Genomic DNA, 20,229 nt, shown 5'->3' with positions numbered 1-20,229 from the left:
CTTCACATGATTTGGACTACGAGCCAGAAAACGAAAATACCCACATTGCTTTGAACATGAAGAATCGAGCGACTTGATCAGAGACTTCGGTTTACCCAAAGAGAAGGCTGAGTTACTCGGATCCAGACTGCAACAGTGGAACTTACTCGCCAAAGGTACAAACATTACAATACACCGTAAGCGAAATGAAGAGTTTTCAGGATATTTTACAATGGAAAACAACATGTGTATCTGCAAAGACGTCGTTGGTCTTATGCACGAACTGAACAATGATCACAATACCTCTGAATGGCGTTTGTTCCTTGATGCGTCAAAGCTAAGTTTGAAAACAGTATTACTTCATAATGGAAATATTGTACCATCAATTCTTTTGTTCATGCTGTTGGCCTGAAAGAAACTTACGATAGTATGTGCCAGTTTCTTGCTGTTATACGTTACAATGACTATAGTTGGAATATTTGTGGTGGTCTCAAAGTGATTGGACTGCTCGTTGGGTTGCAAGGTGGTTTGGTTAAATACTGTTGTTTCCTGTGTTGTGGTATAGTCGTGCAACAGCCAAACACTACGTCATACAACACTGGGACAAAAGAGATGAATATGTTCCCTTCAAAAGCAATGTAAACTATGTTCCGTTGGTTGATCCACAAAAGGTTTCTTCCCTCTTTACACATCAAGTTGGACTGATTAAAAATTTCACAAAGACACTGGATAAAGAAAGCAGAGCATTCGCATATTTACTGAAAATGATTCCAAATCTCTCTCATGCAAAGCTGAAGGAAGAACTTTTCATAGGTCCTGAAATAAGAAAGCTTCAAAAAGATGAAGAATTTCAAAGAAACATGAATGACGTTGAACTGGCTGCGTGGAGATCTTTCAAGGCTGTGGTACACGGATTGCTCGGAAAGAGAAAAGAATAGAACTATGAGCAACTGGTGAAAAATTTGCTCAAATGTTACAAGAAAATGGGGTGCCGAATTTCATTGAAAATGCATTTCCTTCATCCCTATCTGGATTTCTTTCCTGAAAACTTAACAGATGTCAGTGATGAACAGGGACAGCGCTTCCACCTGGACGTATCTGCAATGGAAAAACGATATCAAGGTCGCTGGGACACTGCCAGATTATTGTTGGTTCCTTAAACGGGAAAGAAATGTGGAGTATAAAAGGAAATCATTGAGCTGGAAACGTGTCAAAGTAACATATGTTGTGTGTAATAATTATAACCATGTATACTGATATTGTATAAAAAAAGAAGGAATTAAAAAATCAATTTTGTTCAGAATATCAAATTTCGTTCCAGAGGTATGAAAAAAAAAAAAAAATGTCTGGTATTGTTATTTTTGATCAGAGACTTTGATGTCTGAGAGAAGGAGAATTAGAAAATCCCTAATATTGTAAAGGATCCTCCAAGTACCTTATTTCAAAACGACGAATTATTTTTTGCATACGGAATCCATTGCATCTTTAACAGTGGCGAAAATACCATATCACCAGTTCCACCACTGTGGGGAGGGGTTGGTAGAGTTGTTAACGATTGCGTAGGGTACTTTTCGACAATCTGGCTGGGATATCCCGATTTTGTAATTTTGGGAAATTTTCTATTTTTTTTTTGTTTTTTTCTTGACAGTGATGTTTTTTTTAAGGGTGTGGTCGTGGTTTCTCTTTTAATACTTTTTGTTCATCGATGCTCACAGTAGCAAAACTACACTAGAAATAATATGAATATTGGCAGTCTTAAGCTTAGCCAAAAATATCATTAGCAATAATTGAATAAAAAGGTGTAATTTGATTTTCTCCTCTTTAAAAATAATTTCCTTAAAACGGAACCGTCATTTCCTCACACGAACAGAAGAAATACCGTTTTCTTGATGCAAACTTAACTTGCTACTAACCAAAGCCCTCCCCCCTTTTCTAAACAGTTTCTAATTTTCATCCAAATGATTATATTGAGTTGCTCCCTGTGATCACTCGTGGAAATGAATTAATTCGCCAAAAAAATCAACGATTCTTACTGGCTCAATTATAATCAGCTAGAAGTCTCGGATTACCATTGGATTTTTTGGGTTAGTATTAGAATTAGTAATGGCCGCATGGTGCAAGAAAGCCTATGGCTTATGCTGCACCAGCCTAAAAACGAACAAAACAATAAAAAATAATAATCATAAATAATAATAATTAATAAAAAAAAAAGGAAATTAAACCTATCATCCTATGCGCTTCCTTCACCCGAAGGTACTATCCAGATCACCTTTGAATTTCCCCAAACTGTCAGCCTCTACCACCCATGTAGGCAACTTATTCCAGTAATTTATAACTTGCTGGCAAAAATAAAACTTCCTGCAGTAAAATCTAAACATTTCCCCCCCGTAACTTGAATTTATGTCCCCTAGTTCTAGCATCATTTATAATCTTGAAAATTTCGACCTCATTCATTTTACTGATGCCTCTCAGAGCCTTAAACACCTCAATCAAATCTCCTCTAAGGTGTCTAATCTCGAATATGTGGGTTGCAGTGTTTCTAAACTCTGCAACCCACATATTCGAAGTCTTTCTTCATGAGGACGCCCTTTTGCCGATCTCACCAAGCGAGTTACCCGTCTTTGCGCCCTTTCAAGAAGCTCGATGTCTTTTTTAGGTGCGGTCTCCATACTTGAACACAGTATTCCAAGTGTGGTCTAACATAAGCCTTATATAATGGAATTATCACGTCCCTATCTCTACTTGCAAAAGTTCGATAGATCATCGATAGGACACCATTGGCTTTACTTGCAACCTGTTTACACCTTTAACTGACGATGTTACCAACAGTAAATTCTAAGTGGGAAGCATTCAAGGAATTAATCGTGGAAACTACTAAAAGTTTCATGCCTATTAAGAAATATTGTTCAAGGTTTAGACCTAAATGGTTATCTAATGAACTAATGAGACTCGTAACAGAGCAGAAAAATGCATGAGAAGCATATAAATTATCAAGCGACTCAGACGCCTATGGCAGATATAAGCCAATCTCTAATCAGGTCACAAAGGAGGTTAGGCAGGCGAAGGCAGATTACGAGAAATCCTGGGAAAAAGATGCTAAGAAAAACAGCAAGGATTTCTTTACTTATATAAACTCTAAAAGGAAGGGGATGAATCTGATTGGTCCACTTGACATCGATGGTTCGACTGTTGATGATCCTGCTGAGATAGTAAACAAACTGAATGAGTATTTTGCATCTACATTCACACATGAGGAATTATTAAGGTTTGAAAATGGCAGAAGGTTATCAAATTGAGGCAGGATACTTAATGATTTTGGAATAACTGAAAGCAAAGTGGAGGAGAAATTGTAGAAGTTAAACATAAAAAAAGCACCTAGGGTGGATGGGATCTATCCAGTTATATTAAAGGAGGCGGCAAAGAAAGAAAGCAAACCGTTAGCCATAATTAAGAGGACATCCTTGGACTCAGGGGAGGTTCCCACGGAATGGAGATGTGCCAATGTATCCCCAATTCACAAAGGGGGACGAAGGGTGAAAAGAGTAATTACAGACCAGTTAGTTTAACTTCTGTTCCGGGTAAAATAATGGAGTCACTGGTTAAAGATGCATTGTAGGAACATCTAGACAAGACTGCAGCAATAATTCAGACACAGCACGGGTTTGTTAAGGGAAACTCTTGTCTAACAAATTTGATAGCATATTATGATGTGATTACAAAGGAACTGTATATAAAAAAATAATTTTGATCTCATATATTTGGATTTCAGCAAAGCTTTTGACCCTGTTGCGCATGGAAGACTATTGAACAAATTGGAGCAGAATGGTATTAAGGGTAAGTTGCTACAATGCATAAAAGAATGGTTAAGTGGGAGAAGACAAAGGGTTGTAATCAATGGGTGCTGCTCTTCGTGGACTAATGTTATTAGTGGAGTCCCACAGGGTTCGGTGTTGGGTCCACTGTTGTTTTGTATATTTATCAATGATATTGATGAAGGTATATCAGGCTTAATGTCGAAGTTTGCAGATGATACAAAGGTTGGCAGGGTTGTTAATGACAGTAATGGCAGTGTGCTACTCCAACAGGATCTAGATAATTTGGGCAGATGGGCTAAGAAGTGGCAACTGAAGTTTAACCTTGAAAAATTCAAAGTACTGCATATGGGTTGAAGTAACCCCAGAGACACGTACCAATTGCGTGGTACTACATTTAAGGTGGTAGAAAATGTAAAAGACCTGGGAGTAATTGTGCAGTCAGATATGAAATTTGCTGAGCAATGCAGAGAGGCTGCGAGGGCAGATCATGGGGTTTTGTCAATGATATATAAGAATTTTGCTAGCAAGGAGAAGGAGGTGGCTGTCCCTCTGTATAAGGCAATGGTCAGGCCACGCCTTGAGTACTGCGTACAGGTCTGGAGGCCTCATTTTAGGAAGGATGTAGATTTACTTGAGCTTGTACAGAGAAGGGCAACAAGATTGGTGAGGGGAATGAAGGGATCCTCTTACAAGAGAGGCTTAAGTTCTGAAAATTGCAGTGGCTGGAGACTAGGCACCTGCGCGGTGATCTGATTGAGGTGTATAAGGCCTTGAATGGGTTGAGCATGCTGAATTCTGTTGGAATCCTTCCACTTGTTCAGATTACGAACCTAAGTTGGTATAAATTCAAATTAAGAAAAGACTGATGTAGAATAGATGTGCGGAAATTTGCCTTTAGCCAGCGGGTGGTTAATTGCTGGAACAAACTTCCATCTCTCATTGTAGAAATTGATAGGTTGAATAAATTTAAGGAGGAACTGGACAGGAATTTGGAGGGAATGGTGTGATTTTTTTTTTTTTTTTTTTTTGGCTGATGCTGCATAAGCTCTTACACTTGCTTACTACTACTACTACAATGCTCAGATAATTTCATGTCTGAGCGTATCGTAACACCCAAGTCCTTTTCCTCCAGTACTGGGTTTATTTTCCCAGGTGTAATACCTTACACTTTGTTGGATTAAAGCAAAGCTCCCATTTTTCTGACCATTCCTGAAGTCTATCCAGGTCTCTCTGAAGAGGCTCAGCTTGACAGTGATCATTAACTACTCTACCAATTTTAACATCATATGCAAATTTTTACATCACGCCCTCTATCCCTTCATTGATGTCGTTTATGAAAATTTAAAACAACAGTGGTCCTAATACTGATCCTTCGGAAACACCACTTCTTACATCAACCCAATCTGAGGAATAGGCATTTATCACAACCCTCTGCGTCCTGCCGTGAAGCCGTCCTGTTATCCATTTTAGGATTTTCCCAGTGATTCCAACCTGTTGCAGCTTATAAAGCAACCGCTCATGTGGGACCGAGTCAAAAGCTTTGCCGAAATCTAAATAAACAATGTCGAAATTATTCCCTAAATGCAGCTCGTGAGTAACCCTTTCGAAATAGCGAATCAGATTTGTTAAACATGATTTTCCCTTTACAAAACCATGCTGAGTATCCTTGAGAATTTCAATTCGATCCAAATGATCCTAAATTCTACCCTTGATCATTGCCTCCATGATTTTCCCTACCTCTGAAGTCAGACTGACAGGTCGATAATTTCGTACTTCACTTTTAGAGCCACCCTTATGTATGGGAGATACATTTGCACTTTTCCAATCCAAGGGAATCTCCCCAGAGTCTAGTGATGCTCGTATAATTAGCCTCAATGGTTCAATGCACTCACTTGCCGCCTCCCCTATGATTATAGGGCATATTCCATCAATTCCAGGAGACTTACTCGCCTGTAGGCTCGAAAGCCTTTCATTAAATAATCTTACGAAATTTCAATATCATTAATTATATATTTTTTAACTTCGCTCCCACAATTTCCCATTGCCACAAAAGGCTTTTCATTTGTAAATATAGATGCAAAATAACTATTTGAGTTTATCTGCAACGGCAGCTGGTGTATTTAATAATTATCTGTTCTGGTTTTTCTGGTTGTTCCTGCTCTTCTTGGCATTTATATATGTGAAGAATTCCTTATCCCCCCTCTTTGCTCTGTTTGTTAGCGATTTCTCATAAACTGCCTTTGCCTGTCGAACCTTTTCTGTGGCTCTATTACACATCACCTTGTAGCTGTTATAGGCTTCAGTACTTTTTATTGCTCTGTAACCTTTCCATGCCACCTTTTTCTGCTCAAGTAATGCGGCAACTTCACTATTCATCCAACTTGGAACCCTTCTCGTAGAGTATTTTTTTAATGGTATATACGCATTCAAGGCATCTGTGATTAATGTTTTAAAAGCGTACCACAGTTCAATTGTATTCATTCTCTGCGCGATATCTACCCAGTTAATAGAGGCCATGTAGTACCTTAAGGCATCGTAATTTCCTTTTCTGAAATTAAAACCCATTCCTTTGTCTTTTACTTCTGCTACCTCTCTCGTCATCATCCACCGTAGAACTCCGTGATCACTTCCAGCTACTGGTTCCTCTACTGTCAGCTGGTTCCTGTTATGTCATCTGATTCATGTGTGATGATGAGGTCTAGGATATTCTTTTCTCTAGTACTTTCCCTGGCATGTTGATACAAATAACAGTCATCTAGTTGATATAAAAATTGTGTTCCCCATGTCGAGTTTCCTTCCCATTTACTCCAATCAATTAAAGGCAAATTGAAATCACCCATAATAAGGCATTCACCCTTACTTGCCCATTCCATTTGCATGTAGAGTCTTTCGTCATAATCTTCCCAATCATCCTCTAGTTACTGAACTAAGTTACTGAACATTAGGAATATACGGGATTTCGTTCAATTTCTAGAATTCAAGGTAACTTTAAATTCACCAATAATCACTTCGGAAAAAACATTAGATTTTTTTTTTGCATCAGGTGTAGTACATGGTTTGGAAGAGACGCCAGTTCAAATCCTATGACGCGAATAATTCTTAACTTTTTTCACAACGTGGCTGAGGTAATCGTTCCCAAGCGAGGGTCGCATGGTTTTTCTCCGGGAAACTCGTGTTTCCCGTTCAGCAAACTGAAAATCGGCTTCAGAGAATACACGCAATTTACAGACAATATACACTGAGCAATATGGCCTTAGTCGCTGAGGGTCCTAAAACCGTTCTACAACAGCCGCAATTCTTCCCCATCACTGGAAAAGAGAATGATATCATCTGAAAATTGTAAGTAAATTGCAGTAATATTCATTTATCTTGAGTACTTTTTTATCCCAATTTTGCTTGCAAAAAAAATTCTTCTAAGCAGACAGAAAATAGTTTAGAGGAGATTGTTTCTCCTTGTCGGACAATTTTTTTCTATGGGGATGTGGAATTTTTCATTCTTGATCCTTATCGGTGCAGTCACCTTTTCAAGCATTGATCAGAAAAAAATATTGATGTAAGTTCCGTCTACACCTTGGTTGATTAGGCGTTCATTTTTATTTGTCTGGTGACTGAGACGAATGTTTTTTTATAGTCGATGAAAGCTTTACACAATGGAAAGTCCTGTTCATTTTGTCGCTCTGTAACTTGCTGCACTGTTTAGATGTGAATCATTGTACTAAAGCTGATATCTGCTTTTTCTTTGGGTTGTGCCTCAACTAGTATTGCACCTATTCTACTTGAAAGTATCTTTGTGAAAACCTTTTAGCCAACTGGCAAAATGCATATTGTTCGGTAGTTTTTTTTTTTTTTTATATCTGATTTGTCTTCTTTTTTGTGCAGTAGGATGACCTGTATTCTTCCATGCTACACGTTCTTTGTTAAGTAGAAATCATTTTGAAAATAATTTGGCTTGAGCATTACGTATCAGCTGCCTCCAGCTTGCAACATTTCAATAGTAACTTTATCAGGCCCTTCTGCTTCGCCATTTTTCATTGATTTTCTGGCATCTTGTACAAATATTTCTGGTACACTTCTGCATCTGGTGTTAGATCCAGTTGTCTTTTATACTTATAAAGATTTGGATAAAATTCTTCCATTCGTTTTAGTATTTATTCTTGGGTTTTTGTCGTTGCGCCATCATAAACTTCAATGCAAAACTTTAGCTCTTGTATGCAACCAATTTTCATTTTGCTTTCTTTAGTCCTTGATATTCTTATAGTGTACTGAGAGATCAATGTTGAACTTGCACAGTTCTTCTTTTATGCGCTTCTTGTTTACAAATATGATGTACTGTATTTCCACAGTTCATAAACAATTCTTTACCAATTTGATCTTATATATATGGGTCTTATATTTAAACATTAAATATACATATTTTAATATGACTGCCAGAGCACTGGTGATGAGAATTAATTTTTGTTCCAATGCAATGTACCCACAGAAATTATGTCTCCTTAATATTGGGTATTTTACCTCCCCAGACTTCCGTCCAGGATGTCCTTCCAGTTCAGCTAATAGCAGGAAGATTGTCTATAGACGTTACGATGATCAAGTTCTCACGGAATCTGACTTAAAGAAAGCAGCTGATGAATTAAATGATGACCCCACGACAAGAGGTCGATACATGGAGAAACTCAGTGAAATGCTAATGGGTGAGTTGAGATCCATGCATTTGTTGATATTTCCATGTACTGTATATTCGAATTCTCTTAATTGTGGACAACGTATAAATCCACACATGCGTTACAGTTTGAATTTGGTAAATTATGCTGTTTTTACAATTGCTTTTGCATTTTATTTATTTTTTTATTTTATTTGATTAGTATTTGCATTGTTTTTTTCTATTATATTCACGAGAGTACAATAGCACTCACTCGTTGAATTGACCGTGGTTCAAGTCTACGTGAATGCCAAAGACGATTAACGATTGTCTTCATGGTTTACTGTAAACTCTCCTCATCTGAGGTCGTGCTGTATAATCAAGAACTAAGAGATGCTGAGATTAATTACTATATTTAATAACCACTTATATACTATATGAAATCAATAATATGGTTTATTGTGCTCATCGCCTAAACCACTATACATTTAAGGTGACTTTTCAAGCATCTTACTGATACCCATCATCAGACCGTGCTGTGACAGAATCCTACTTACCGATGCTGCCAGAAACTAGATATGCAAATCAGGTTTCTGGCAGCAGAAACTCTTGTCATATTCTTCACAATCTTGTGGTCTGTAGATTACTCATACTTTCAATCTTCCTTTGCTTTAGAACGTAACTCCACACTTGGCAAAAGCCCTTTTTGTGCTTAGTCTGCTTTTCATAAAAAGCATGACACCACCCCATCCTATGTAACCTGTCTTTCCTAAATACGTATGCTATTCTAACTACAGTGGAATTCATTATCCCCAATTCCTGGTCAAAAACACGTTTCTGTTAGCCCCATTATGTCAACATTACCTGTCCTAATCGGGAGTCAAATTCATTCATTTTATTGACAACACTCATGACATTACTCTAACACAGTTAATGCTAAGTATTCTTCTATAGTTTACAATCCTAACAAACTCCTTGAAGTTATTTAGGCTTATTTCCCTGTGTTTCACATCCTCCTCATTTGAAACGTTGCTCATTTGAAACTGTTCAGAACACCTTGTTGTGGTAACTAAGAAGAATTCCTGTTCAGATGACTTAAATCATATAAAATTATCCAAAGGCCATTGCCTCAGTCTGCCCAGATTTTAGCAAAAAAAAATTAGGCACAGCACTCTGTCAGTGGATCAACGTAGGAACGATCTTGAGGAAAACTCAAATTCAGGACAGCGTCAAGCGTTATCTTGTGGCTCTAGCATAGTTCTAACAACGGCCGGAAATGAGCATAAACCCACCAATAAAGTGGGTTTATGCTCTTGAGTTTGCTTGACTCTGCAGAGTCAAGCAAACTCAAGATGGGTTTGAAGATTGCAGCTGATCAGCAGCAACGAAGGAGAGAGAAGAATCCACGCTCCGAGAAACAAACTTTACCGGTGATCAGCGGCAGCTAACCTGGCTAGCATTTAGATGCAATAACAGTTCTCCTTCCTCCGAGAACGCATACTTTAGGCATTCACTTCAAGCGGAACATTTATCTTCACCCACATACCCACATTCTCATCAAGTCATACCTGAGTCACAGTTCTCATCTTTACAAGACCTTTCTCTCAGCCTCGTTGCAAATTCCATGATTTAGATAGTTGATTCTTCTGCACTACAGACTTCACTCCAAGCATAAAGGAAGACTTCAAATATAAATGCAATATATGATGGTTCCTCACAAATTCAGGATTTTGTTCACCAGACTCAGTACTTGTATGAAATCTGAGGACCTTAGGCATTATCTTAAAATCTGTTTAGGCGTCGCAGCTGATATCAGAGCCCTCAAAACAAAGTTTCCTTCTTATTCGTCCTTTTGATCACCTATTTCTCCTCAGTTGAAACGCAAGTAACTCCTCCTGAGAATTGGGCTTTTATTAAACTCATATATCATAGTCTTATAAAAGCTATTTGTTAAGTATTTTCAAGGGTCATAATGTTTTTTTTTATTATTATATAATATATATTATGCATAGTAGCATGCATAAATTGTAAGTATGGATAGCAACCAAGTAACGTCCTTTTTCAATTATGTTAAATTTATTTATGTGCATTATTTGGACATTTATATGAATATTTCCCTAGCGCTTCGTCATCATGTGGTTTTTTTTTTTTTATTATATATATTTCTTCTCTTCCATTTCCCAGCACAGGGTGGATTAAAAAGGAACCATCTCGGACACCAGCTGAGATACATTTATTTTGTTTAAAAGATTTTTCGAGTACTTCAAATCGAAACTTCTTTCTCTTCCAGAAGTAGAAGATTTTGCTCCACCAACAGACCCAAAGTTCCTACTGAAGTTCCTTCGTGGCAGAAAGTTCGATCTTCAAAACACTTTCCATACAATCGTGCATTACTACAGGAATCGGATGGAAAGCGAAGATTATTTCGTCACACGTGACCTTTCTCGTATTCCTCAGGAGGCATGGAACGAATTATTTACAATTATGCCATATCGGACTCCCGAAGGAGCCTCCATCTGCATATTTAGACATGGTAAGCAACTTTTCTGTGAGTGTTATTCTAAAAAATAATAAAATAGAAATGTTTTTCTTCTTTATGAGATTTTTACCCGCCGTTACAGGTACTGCTACTATGAGATCGGTTATTGAAGGTTGAATGTGTTCGGTTATGTTGTGGTATTATCACTTTGGGTTGAAGAGCTCTCTAACTGCCCTATAGGTGTTCAGGATCGCGGCTGATGGAGTAAGTCGTCTCTGGGAGAGCTGTTGCTGCTTGATTCTTGTGAAGGTGCTTTGGTACCATGCCGGTGATTGACACGGCGATCGGGATGGTCATTACTCGCTCCATATGTCACAATTCTTTGACTTCCTGTTTTATGTCTCTGTATTTCATGATCTTTCCTCGTAGGCTTTTGGAGGTTGCTGCCTTTGGGCACCGCTATGTCCATCAAGTAGGTAGCCATTTCCTTCTTGTCGATGACGTTTGTCTGGTCTGTTGAGCACGACCGTGCTGCGCGTTATATAGCACAGTACCAGTACCTTTAGTCAGTTTGCGTCTGTAGTACATTCTGAGATTCGTCTTTCTAATACGGAACACTTTCTTTGATCTAGTGGTATTTTTGTGCTAGCTTTTGATGTTCTATTATATTTGCCACCTGTTCGTGTCTGTAAGTGTACTCTGGGTGATCACTCTGTGTTCCTCAGAAATGTGCTATATTGTTTCTGAGGTCAGGAGGCATTGCCGACATGTATCATCTGTCACTCCCGGTACCTTTTGGATATATTTTCTATACTATAGCTCCTTGTGCTGATTACCAGGCCCTGGATGGCGATTTTAAATTCTCCAATCTCGCGGAAGAGTCTCCTGCTCGTGAGCCATGCATTTAAAGCCATCTTATCTATATAATTTTGATGGATATCATTGTAATGTCTGCCATGGAGTGCCGTCTTCGCCCGTCTTTCGTTCGTTGATTCTTCTCTCGGTGTGAGTAAGATCTCCTTCTTGAGGTAGAAAAAAAAAATATATATATTACGGTTACCCGTAATTGTATCTGTAAGTTGCTTGTGTTCTCCGGTCGCTTTGCCTGCCTGTTTAGCTGGACGAAAAAAAACCCAGTTTCTGAGGGCGGGGGACCTTACTATCGACGGCTGCAACCGACTAACTCAGCCACGGAGTGAAAAAACCCCATTAAAGTTCCTCGCGTTATTGATGGGATTCGAACTCGGGCCTTTTCCACCTGGTGTGGGGAAGACCTTCTTCAGGTAGAGGCGTATGCCGTTTGTTTATTTTCCACATGGCTTGATAGATGATCTCTGCCTCCTACTCGGATTCAGAGCTTTATTAGGCTGTACATGTCACGTTAAAAGTTCACACTGCACGCGTGGATATAGCAGTCGTCGACATCCCTACCGTCCCTAATCTACAAGTGATAAATAAAATAGTAGACTGGCTTCTCAACAAACTACATGTGTCAGCCACCCATATAATATATGGAGATTTCAATCTTCCACCACCACCACAGCTCAATAACCTGCTGGACACCATGTTAAATAGGCTGCAGCCATTTCCATTTCTCTTATCAATAACCAGCCTACAATAGGCGAAAATAGGCTAGACCTGATTATATTCTGTCTAACTGATGTACCTACAGACATTTTTTCTATCCGATCACACTGCAGTCGCTGTCCTATTAATGCTACCCTACATTGACTTCAATGTTAACGACAAATGCAAGAGCCAGCTTGCGACTTCGTCAGCCTTTCTGGACCCGAATAAATGCCTATATTTTGCTAGCTGTATCCCATGGAATTGCCTACTCACATGTGACGGCTTACTCGCGACATCTCTCTAAACCTGTTGGAACAACTCAGTTTCAGAATTTGCGGGTTCGAAACTTGTAAGGGATCTCATCAAGATCGAATGACAGTTCCATTTCCTGTGCACAGGAAATGGAAACTGTCAAATGATACACAAGACAGAATTAACTACTCATTTTCCAGAACAAGATTTAATAGGGAAACATCTAAAGCAATCAACTGCTTCATGAAAGACACACTTGACAAGGGACAGCTATCTCGGTGTAGGCATAGGAATGACACATATCAGCGAATTGACAGTGAAGCTTGGATGGACCACATCAGTAGATTCTCCAACATCATCAGTTGTAGATCATGGAGGCTGTGTGGGTTCCGTTGGTTGATTATGATCTGGAGTCTGTTATTATCACAAAATAAGCGCTGATACAGAGCATTTACTACCTCAGCGCCACTAAGACAGCTGAAGTCGATTGGGTTCCTCACTTCATGGTAAAGTGTCTCGGCCCATACCCAATTGAACCACTGCAAGCTATTTATAACTCTATACTTGTTAATAGAATTTTCCCTGAAAACTGGAATAAGTATGCTGTCATTTCTATGCCAAAACTTTCAAACCCTAACCGCATGGAGCACTACAGGCCTATATTTATTGCATCTAAACTCTTGAAAATACTGGAGAAAGTTCTACTCCCAAAGTTGGGGCATCAGATTCTGGCCAGTCAGCCTCAACAAATTCATTATGCTGTATCTAACAGGTCAACTATAACGAACCTCCTTACAGTGCAGACCGTGATACTGAACGCTTTCCAAGCTGGAAATGAAGTTGCAATAATATATGCAGCCTTCGATAGTTTCAATGTACATGCCCTACTACATCTGCTGCAGCACGACTTCCAAATAAAAGGAAACCTACTCAAGTTCCTGCACTCCCTATTAACTTGTCGATCCATTTATTTTCACACAGACAGTCAGATCCTCCAACGACCAGTCCATGCAGGTGTTCCACAAGGTGGCGTCTTATCCGGACTCCTATTTGCCGCAACGATAATCCCATTCTGAGAGGGCAGGGACGATGTATACACGTACGCAGATGATATTAAGATATTGACAACCATCCAACTGGCCTTGTCTAAAAGTGTAGTGTGTGCCCAGATCAACCACCATAAGATTATGGAGCTATTAATATATTTAGAAAAAATTGCCCTAGCCCTAAATTCGCAGAAGACTAATGATGGTGTACTCTCTCAAAAATGACTTACACTCGTGCGTCCAGAACAAAATGGGACAGCTGTCCCAATTGTCACAATTCATAGATATCTGGGAATAATATTTGACACCAAACTTACGTTCACGGCCCATGTAAACGGGCTGTAAAGAGATTAAAAACTATCAACGTTGGATAACCAAACAACGCCTGTTGCACGTGAAACAAACTACGACAACCGCAAGGTATATAAGAAGAACGGTGTATTCGGCCATGTTGTATGGTGCTGAATTGTGGGCGTCAGCTACCCCTACCCACATTAGGAGAATATATGCGACTTAATTCTGGCTGCTGAAGTGGACCAATAATTATAATAATTTATTTATTATCGGTGTTGTGTTTTCCTGTAAGTAATCCTGCACCTACTTAATTGCCATTTCCTGTTGTTATAATAATAGTAACAGAAATAGCCATATAGAGCAAAGAAACTACAGCCTTTTGCAGCACAGGTCTAAAAAAAAAAACAAGTAGATAAGAAAACATCTATCTGACCAGATAGATATTTGCCAGACCAGTCCCTCATTCTTTCTTGGCTATGGTCAGTGTCTCGATGGCCGACTTTGGATGGTTTTGGCGGCTCCTTTGTCATTATTATCCTGGTAGATCTGATAATCACCTCCAGATCCGTATTGGTTCCATCTATGATCCTGGAGGGGTATGTCATTAATATGACTGCTTAGGTTTTTACGGCTCTAACATGCTCTTGCCATCCAGCTCTCTTTTTACCAGGAACTTCAGCGTGATAGTACTTCTCATTCAGGCGGGCCTTGATCTCGTTATGTTCTTACTGTTGTCCTCTCCCTTCTTCTCTCATGGTTTCATAATCTCCAACGGTCTTCAACTAATAGTTTTGGCCTACTGGATTTTCATGATGCAATCCATAGGTCTTGCATTTGTCTATACTAAATTGCCTTCTGATTTCAGTGTTGAACCTTTCGGTGATGCGGAGCAGCTGGTGGAGTTGATTCTCGGTAACGGTAAGAATTTTATGTCATCCACGTACATCAGATGAGAACGGATGTTCAGGTTTTTCCTTTCTTCTTTTAGGGTGCATGAGTATTTGCTGTTATTGAGCATGGTGGACAGTGATTTGAGTGCTTCACAGAACCATAGTGGGCTCAAGGCACTGGCTCAAGGCACCCTGGAAGAATCATCGTTTGATGGGGATCGACTGGTCTTGATGGTCTCGACCTTGATAGTAGTCCTCCATTATGCTCCGGTTGCTTCTTAAATCCATAAATCCATAGACAATTAAGAATTCTTAAGACAAACCAAACTATTATTTTTCGGCCACCCGAATAATTAAATTCATCTGCCGTGTTGTGTCTTATGTCTGTTAAATGCGTGTGTTCTATGGTCGATTTGTCTGTTTTGCTGGACGAAAAACCCCATACGCCTGAGACCGACTAACTCTGCAACGGAGTTGAGAAAGCCCATTAAAGTTCCTTGCGTCATTGACGGGATTCGAACCTGGCCTTTTCCACCCGGTGTGGGGAGGTCGGTGACGGTACCACTGTGCTACCCGCGCAAGCGTCGTCTTACGACAATTGTCTTCTTAAGACAATTAAGACGTTCTTGTATGGTTACCTACCCTGACACACCCCTTGAAGTTATATAAGCTCGCTTCCCTGACATTTGCTACCCGCTCATTTGAAATGTTTCTGCCCTCAGAACATCTTGCTAATATGTTGTTGTGGTAACAAACAAGAACTCTTGAGGTATGTGCAAGCGTTAATTTGACCAATATTATCAGAGAAACGCGTATATGTATTACCCTTGTCCCCCCAAAACTAGCAGTTTCCCTGAACTTTAAAGATATCCTCAATAATACTGGCAAAAACTGTTGCACCACCTCTGTTTAAATGTATCTCGTCTCTACAAAACAGATTCCTTCTAACTACAAGTGCGGGCCAAGCTGATAGAAATTTCCCTCCAAAAGCCTTGCCGAGTCCTTCAAATCTTGAGTTAATCCAACAAGGCTCTCAGCATATAATCCTCCTATCGTCCTGGGCAGAACTGCAGACACATAGACATTGTGACCTAACTCGCGGAATTTCTTCAGGATGGTCCTGTATTTGTCTAACAAACCGTCAGATCATGTATGCTTAATGTCATTAGCCCCCACATGAATAATAATATTCTCTTCCCCTCCTCCTTAAAATCTGACAGTCTGTTGGTGACGTTATTAATAGTTGCTCCTGGTACAAATACCCTGGTTCTAGTCTACCTATCCATATTACAAAAAAATATTCCCTATTTCCTTGACAATGGACTCTCCTAACAGAACTTTCGAACCAGACTAGTTTGCACTTGGTTATTGTGCTCTGGGGCTCGAATCGGGAGTGCAACCCTTCGTAGGTTACTGGAATCTTGAGTCCCTGATGAGCTTCCAGTTATATCATTCTGGAGGAGAAGCACCTGTGTTTTCAGTGACTCAAATTCTTCTAGCAATGCACCAAATTTTATCTTTATCCAGGTAGGGAGGTGGCCCTGTTTAGTTTAGGCTTTGCTTCCAGTGATGGATGGTAGTTGATGGAAACGACAGCAGATGGAGTCACTCTCTACCTCGAAACCATTTCGACCTTTGAGGAGTTCCAATAAAGTCACTTGTACGTTTTTTTTTTCCCCAGCATATTTTTTTTTTTTTTTTTTTTTTTTTTTGTCTGTGGTGTCAGGATTCGATCTCAGGTACATCACATTCGTGGTCGTTGTCGCAATTCGCCCTTATTAATAACAATTATAATTCATCTCATTCCTTAATATAATTATTACAGTATTATAAAACCCTTTATTCAAATTACATCCACTTCCTGAACACCCATTTGGGTTGGGAAGGCGCAGAAGTAATGTGCATACACTTAGAGACAGGTCATAATGCGATTAAAAACGCAATTTTTAATAAATAAACAAGTGAAAATCATTATAAACTCGCATATAATTTTGATCGGGTTTGTATTAAATTTCAAGGAGTTCAAAGACGATGCGCATACAAAAGTTGCGGATTACACCAGTCTGTTAAAAGTTTCTGCAGGCCACTTAGCATTTCTTTTCAATAGACATATTTTTTTCTTTTCAATTTCCGCGGAGAACTGCTATAGATGGTTTACGGTTTGAAGATGGTTCAAAACTACACAGTTCGCAGATTCCAGTTGTATTAAAAAAAGTAATAATTCAGAAGAAGAAAGCGACGAACTCGCAGGAGAATACGTTAGATGACTTATCCCAAGCTTCAATACAAGGCGATGCTCCCATGTCAGTCTTCCAGGACTTTGTGTACTGCAGTTTTTTAAACTGATCCGCATGCTGGGACCAATTTTCGCACTGCTAGAAATATGTATAGCGATGTTTATTTCGCTTTCTAGAGTGTATACTTGAAGTGTATACATTACTATTATTGGAAATTGATGAAAGAAAACAAATTTACACAGCAAAACAAAAATAATAATAATAACTTTGCGCATCACCTGCCCATCCCCTCCAACAGTTTGTTTATATCTTCCTTAAGTTTATTCGAAGTACCCAAATCCAGAACAACAGATGGAAGTTTATTCCAAGAACTAACTACCTTCTGGTTGAAGATATAAATCCACCCTTCTATCCTACTACGATCGTTCCTCAAGTGTGTAATCTGAGCATATCCAACCATCCCCTCACGTGTGCATTTTTAGCAAGGAGAAGAATTTCATCAGCACCGAGCTTGTTTAATTAATGAAAAGCATGAAACACCTCAATCAGATCACGCCGTAGATGTCAACTCTCCAGACTCTGCTATTTGCAAAACCATTCACTTTGGGATCTTTGTGAGAATTCACCCTCTGTTTTTTTGTTTTTTTTCAATACGAACAGTATGAATATTTCGTTTCACTTTATCCGTTTTATTTATTTTTTGATATGCAGATTACTATACCCGTGAAGAGCTTCCAATGGACCTAATGATTCAAGCTTCACTTTGCATAGTTGATTGGGATTTCGACAACGAAGTCACTCAGATTTATGGACAAATTTCGATTATAGACATTGAAAGCGTAACCTGGGCAAATTTTTCTAATCGCTTTGGAGTGCGTGCCCTTGCAAAAATTGTGAAACAAATGGAGGTAAGTTTATTTATTTTATTTTATTTAGAATGGAGGCAAGTAAGTACGCAGTTTTAATAGAAATTAATACTTCTATTAAGCATTATAAAAATCATTGTACATTTTTCACGATCCTCACAAGAGTTTTCTATCTCTGTAGATGCAAATCGCTGAAACATTTTGACAAGTAATACAACTATTTTAATACCTAAATATTGCTGATTACAATAAATTTACGAGTATTTATTTAATATTTAAAAATGTACAAATATTAAAAAAAAGTTAAAATGAATACCAACAGAAGCATAAATTCTAATAGTTTCACATGTAATTAAAACAAAAAGATGTGCTACTGCACTGATAAAATTCTGATCGGTCATTCCAGTTTTCCTGCTCATTATTCTGCTGTATGGCAACCGGACTCTTTGAAGGACTATCAGATGCGTACTGTTCATTGATTATTAGCTTTCGTATTGAGTGTTCTCACAAAGGAGGGGCAGTCAAATTGGATCAGGTTATCAGAATACCTGAATTCTGTTTGCTGGCATAAGATGAGCTGAATTACGGCAGTAAAGAGAAGTTCAAATAGGATCAAGCCAACCCTGTGGTGCCAATAAGAATTAACGATCCGCGTGTAAGACTGCTTAGTTGCTTGAAGAACCCTTCGTCCTCAAGGGTAGCACATGGTTACAATTCCAACCGTCCTCCTACTTAGGACGGGTGGAAAAGTCAGGGCTCTTCTTCTCTGTATGGTTACTTTAGTCGGTCGGTGGTGAGGATTGAATCAATCATCCGGCTAGTCAACACCCAATTTATGGACATAAAAAATAAAGTGGACCCGGTTGTTCCTCATACAATCATAATACTGTATGAAAATTTATTTCTTTGTTTACTTTTTTTTGGATGCCCCCTACCCCACGTTATTAGTGACGCATTTAAGAATGTTACCACATCGACTTTTTCCTTGGTGCTTCGAGAAAATACAAGTTAATCAAGTACGGTACTCGCCAGAACAGAACTTTGAAAGAACAGGCCCAAATTGTTATCATATTCCTTGACCTAAAGGTAGCTTTTGATAATGTATCGTTAGCCGCAATCGAAAATTTATCGAAAGTTTATTTTCGCATTGAGGGAAAACTATTACAGATCATCAAGACCATTTTGAAGCCAAGGTATCTAATTGTACAACATCAAGTAATCCGTGAAGAATACACCCTCACCTGGGCATCCCTCAGCGAGGTGCTTTACCGACGTTGCTGTTCCCTGCCGTCCTGGAACCTATCCTTGCGCAGAATCATAATTTTATTTCTTATGCCGCCGACATTTTGTTGTCTCTAACGAAAGAACTCTTTTGTCCAATGTCAATATCCATGCCAACTAAGCTTTACGAATTGCATTTATACTTAGATAAAATAGGTTTATGGCTAAACTCTAAGAAGTCAGCACAACTGACAATAATTAATAAGAAGATAAAGAATCAAATCGAATTATGGAGCACAGGTAAAGAAAGTCACCTCATACACCGACCTAGGAGTGATGTGAAACGAGGGCCTCACCTTCCAGAGGCATTTTCAGAATACCAAATTAAAAAAAAAAAAAAACTCTAGGACAGGAGATAACTGGAATTTGAAACCAGCAACTAGTTACCCAGTAATTCCAAAAATGTATTGTGCCGGAACCACTTTATGCTTCAGTAATTTTGTCTCCTGCCCCAAATACTTATATCAGAAAGTTTCTCAGGTGGTTGAACAGGATTGCAGGAAGCCGTTTACAATTTCAAAAGCCACACTCTGTACAAACTGAAACGTAGATACATGGATTCAGATGGTCATGTGGACATGTGGACATGTGTATATGTAATGGGCGGCACCTAGAACGTCTGTTCAACTCCGCCTAGTGTCTCTGTGAAGAACAGTATCACTACAAATGGGTCAGATATGTGTGTAACGTAGGTTTATGTGTATTGTGTGTGTGTTCTGTTGTTATGTTCTGGCCACTTGGCTACCCAGAAGCATCAGTCACCTGGACAGATGATTCTGGGTACTCGTCCACACCACGGGAAGGTGGGCCAGTTCCAGTAGAGCACGTAACGCCTCAAAAGAGACTCTGACCCACCTGATGTTGCCAAAAGGTGGGCCAGAT

The 20,229-nt window shown here is 39.1% G+C and overlaps 1 protein-coding gene across 1 annotated transcript in view; it reads left to right on the top strand.

Annotated features, from left to right (window-relative positions):
• Positions 1 to 20,229, top strand: part of LOC150077705 (alpha-tocopherol transfer protein-like) — a 62,608-nt gene that overhangs the window by 23,723 nt on the left and 18,656 nt on the right. The window contains exons 3-5 of the mRNA XM_090385512.1: positions 8,315 to 8,485; positions 10,724 to 10,966; positions 17,912 to 18,108. Of these exons, the coding sequence (XP_090241638.1) occupies positions 8,315 to 8,485; positions 10,724 to 10,966; positions 17,912 to 18,108 (611 nt within the window). The remainder of the gene's footprint in view (positions 1 to 8,314; positions 8,486 to 10,723; positions 10,967 to 17,911; positions 18,109 to 20,229) is intronic.

This window comes from Mastigoproctus giganteus, chromosome 11 (assembly GCF_048544385.1).
Source record: "Mastigoproctus giganteus isolate SK-2022 chromosome 11, ASM4854438v1, whole genome shotgun sequence".
NCBI lineage: Eukaryota > Metazoa > Arthropoda > Arachnida > Uropygi > Thelyphonidae > Mastigoproctus > Mastigoproctus giganteus.
The sequence above is the reverse complement of the archived record's forward strand: the minus strand, read 5'-3'. Positions and strand labels throughout refer to the sequence as shown.